The sequence below is a fragment of the Aplysia californica genome, unplaced genomic scaffold (assembly GCF_000002075.1).
Source record: "Aplysia californica isolate F4 #8 unplaced genomic scaffold, AplCal3.0 scaffold00391, whole genome shotgun sequence".
NCBI lineage: Eukaryota > Metazoa > Mollusca > Gastropoda > Aplysiida > Aplysiidae > Aplysia > Aplysia californica.
This window is the reverse complement of record NW_004797661.1, coordinates 274918-279137: the sequence shown is the minus strand read 5'-3', so window position 1 is coordinate 279137 and position 4220 is coordinate 274918. Positions and strand designations below refer to the sequence as shown.

At 41.6% G+C, this 4220-nt stretch overlaps 1 protein-coding gene across 1 annotated transcript in view; it reads left to right on the top strand.

Moving 5' to 3' along the window:
• The window catches only part of LOC101862289 (dihydropyrimidine dehydrogenase [NADP(+)]), a gene marked incomplete in the record, with an annotated part of 35539 nt that overhangs the window by 18198 nt on the left and 13121 nt on the right, over positions 1-4220 (top strand). The window contains 6 exon segments of the mRNA XM_005103827.3: positions 302-383; positions 877-964; positions 1637-1744; positions 2284-2456; positions 3104-3314; positions 3833-4017. Coding sequence (XP_005103884.2) covers positions 302-383; positions 877-964; positions 1637-1744; positions 2284-2456; positions 3104-3314; positions 3833-4017 — 847 coding nt within the window.

Sequence of the window (4220 nt, the reverse complement as noted above, 5' to 3'; positions counted from 1 at the left end):
CCCAAAAAAAACCCAGTCAAAATCACATTTTAGGATTTAGAGTAGAGAAAACCAAATTTCAAAGTACAGAACACTCTGTAAGTTGGTCATCTTTCTAAATTATCCTCTTTTAAAACCAATGGTATTTATCTCAAGGCTGAGCCTATTGACAGGTGCATGGGGCTCGAGTTGAGGGGAGGGAGGGGGAATAGTAAACTGTGAAAGAAGAGCTCATACCAAAGAGAATAACTCAATAAACTTGAATTTGTGACTTCGACCATTTTTCCATTGTAGTCTTCATGTGTTGTCATTATTTCCACAGCTCTTCTGAGATCCCACAGTACAGGCTGCCGTACAGTGTGGTAGGGTTTGAAGTTGAGCTGATGAAAGATCTGGGAGTGCAGGTAAGTTGAGGTCATTGACTTGTAGTATAAGCTGTCCACTGTGACATAATTCTGGTGCACCCTTTGATTTTATTTGAAACCAGATTAAGGGCAAGGTGGGGAACGTTGTGTGCATACACCACTATAGCGAATAGTGTACACAAACCAGCATCTTTTCTAAAGTTGCAGTCTGTGCATAGAAATGGACCAAACTTTGACTGGTTGGCTGTATTCTGTGCGTGATGATTGCATGCAATTACCAGAGACCGCTCCATTAGCTCAGTTGCTATCCTGTTGAATTGCGGAGCGAATGGCTGCGGCTCGATTGAAAGTTGGTTGTTTTGGAGAGCTTTTAAGGCCCCCCACCTTTTTGGCTTTGCCTTATTGGTTATGGATGTCAAAACTGGGAAACCCCACCTCTTGATGGTGCAGAAAGGGATGTTAATTCTTTACTAAATCCAAAAGCAACTCCCAGAATCCATTCCTACCCGAAAGATGTGTTTTTCTCTTTCAGATTGTGACAAACAGATCTCTGGATAGAAGCGATCTTACTGTGCAGTCACTGAGACAACAGGGCTACAAAGCTATTTTCCTTGGCATCGGTAAGAATATTTTTGGCTAATTTTATCATTGTCTTTATCAGTAGGACATGAGCAGTGTTTGCTTGTGTGTTATTGGTTCATTTCACTTTCATTTCAATTTTCTGTATACTTTGTTGTTAAAAGAATGTTGTGGGATTTTACGTTTCGGGCATTGCAACCAAAACCCTTGTCATGTCCTTTCATCTTTTGCACAGATCTAAGTCATCTCCTGCTATTTTGAGAGAGGTTTATATCATCTTTGACCTTTATTTTAAGTACATGTTTATGTTTTGTTGGTTGGTGCTTTGATGGGGTCAGCTCAGTTATTTTCTCAGTATCAGCATCACTATTTTAAGCTGTATTCCTGGAACCAGGCACATGTAGCAGTCACCGACGTGTGGTTTAGTGGCTAAGCATTTGTCGTTGCATGCAGCAGATGTGAGCCCCATTACCATGAGCGGGGGACTCTTTTGAGTATCTCTCTATCTATCTTTCAACTTGGACATTGTATAATAACTCTGAGCCTGGATTGGCCCTGACAGGCAAGGTCAAACCTGCCTCCTGAATGGTCTAAAGTGTGTCGATGCGGGCATAAAAACGCACACACAGAAGAGACAAATTAGTTGCCATAATGCTGGCTCATTGTCTGCATCAATTTATAGTCGAATCTTATCTCACATTGTATTACAACAGGATTACCCGACGCCAAGAAAATCGACGTATTCCGAGATCTCACTGTGGAGAACGGCTTTTACACATCCAAAGAGTTTCTTCCCCTTGTGGCTGTGGCAAGTAAACCAGGTACTACAATAACGCAGAACTTCTGCATGCATTCACTGTAATTAGTTATTTTTGGTTTACAGATTGGAACATGTAAATTGTTATTTTGTCATTGTCTTGATTAGTGTGAAGTTGAGGATTTTTGTGTTGTACAAGAGAGACTTGAGTTATTCCCTTTTGAAGAATGTGTCCTTGCTTCTCTACTGGGATATTGATAGCCCACAAATCCTTTAGTTGGTCTCATCATTCAGGGAAAAATCAGCCGCTCTCCTGGATTTTCTGAATTATGTTGATAGAGGTGTAATACAATTAGTTATAGGTTCATTTTTACCGTGTTTATCACTTCACCCCGTATGTTGTTCCCAAAATACAAAGTTACGACCCACTCCACTGCGACTCCTACGGCAACCCTGTATGTTGCGCATTGAATCAGAAAGTTCAAATTGGAGGCTCAACATTACTTTTAGTTTTGATGGAGGGGGGTTGTAGTTTTTCGTCGTTGTTGTATTTTATTGTTATTATTAAAATTATTGTCATCATTATTATTATTATTCAATCAGGTTTGTGTAGCTGCAAGACCCAGCAGCTCCCTCCACTGCGTGGCAATGTGATAGTTCTGGGTGCAGGAGACACAGCCTTCGACTGTGCTACGTCAGCGCTACGTTGTGGCGCCCGCAGAGTGTTTGTGGTCTTCCGGAAGGGCTTCACCAACATCCGGGCCGTGCCAGAGGAGGTGAGTTCTTGGGGTGTAGAAGTAATATCATGTATCATCATCACTGCCTTTCTCACCCTGGAACTGAGTATAGGCTACGAACAAGCACTTTCCACATTTCCCAATCCTGGACTAGCCTCTTCGTATTATTCCGTGTCTTCCTACTTTTCTGTACATCGTTCTCTGTGACTCTTCTCTGGGTTCCACTTAGCCTTCCCTCTAACCCTTGGTATTCCAATCCAAAACTTAAATAAGTCAAGAGATGTTAAAAAATAAAGGAAATTGATTATTTTTTGTTAGTAGTTATGAAGTAAAAATCAGAAGCAGTACTACCAGCAGCAACAACAACAATATAGAACAACAACAACAACAACAACAACAACAACCTAAACAACCCAAACAACAACAACCACAACAGCATTAACAACAAAGAGAATAACAACAGCAGTAGAAGCAACAACAACACAGCAGCAACAACAACAGCAGCACAGCAGCAACAACAACAACAACAACAACATAACAACTAAAACAACAACACCAACAACAACAACAACAGCAGCAGCAGCAGCTACATCGAAAACAGGCTGTTTTCTCTATTTTCTATTTTTTCAACTATCTGCTCAACTACTTGCTCCTCTATTTTCTACTTTAATTTCTCCTCACCACAGATGGAGCTGGCCAGAGAAGAGAAGTGTGAGTTCCTGCCCTTCCTGTCACCCACAGAAGTGCGTGTGAACAACGGTCGTATCACGGGCATGCAGTTTGTGCGCACGGAGCAGACAGAGGATGGACAGTGGGTGGAGGACAAGGAGCAGATGGTCACTCTCAAAGCAGACTTTGTTATCTCTGCCTTTGGCTCAGGACTCACGGATAGCTCGAGTAAGCAGTTATGGAGGGATTCATTAGCGCCATTTTTCTGCATGTAGGGCAATTTTTCTCAATTTTTAAAAATCATTTTTTTCTTCTATTGAATTTCTTTCAAAATATATACATGTTATATGTATTTTTTCCGGGGGGAGGGGATCTTTTAGGGTCCCTTTGAAATACATTTTGTGTGAATTTTACAGAAAAATGTTTGCCAAAGTCACACAAAAATTTTTTAAGAACTCTCAAGCTTTTGAAGTGACCAAACTTTGGCAACCATTTTTCTCACTAATTTTTTACCTGACTCTAGAGGACCCCAACCTCTTTCAATAGCAAATATCTTTATTTCTTTTCCAGATAGATGGGTATTATTCTCATCAAAAGTGAAATAAATGAGTAAACGTTAAGTTGATAATGATAATTCAGTATGCTCAAAACCTGATGATCACCTGATGATCGCCTGATTCAACCGTGTCGTGACACAATATCTTTTAAAACAACCAGTAAAGGAAAATGCTCTTCTGTTTCCCCAGTGAAAGAAGCTCTCAGTCCAGTAAAACTCAACACGTGGGGCCTTCCGGATGTGGACACGACAGACATGCGCACAAGTGAACCGGATGTGTTCTGTGGTGGTGACATGGCTGGGGTGGCACAGACAACAGTGGAATCGGTCAATGACGGGAAGGTCGCTGCTTGGTCGATGCACAGATTCCTGCAGGTACTTCTTGACAGGGTGCTCCGTTTGGTCATTTTATATCATGTTGGACTGCGGATGGCCCTGACTTGAAACCCAGCCAGGACGCTTTCGAACTCGGATTATGTTGTTGAGTTTTTAAGGCTCTCAACCCATCTTGTTCGATCCTGTCACACAAACACACACACACACACACACACACACACACACACACACACACACACACA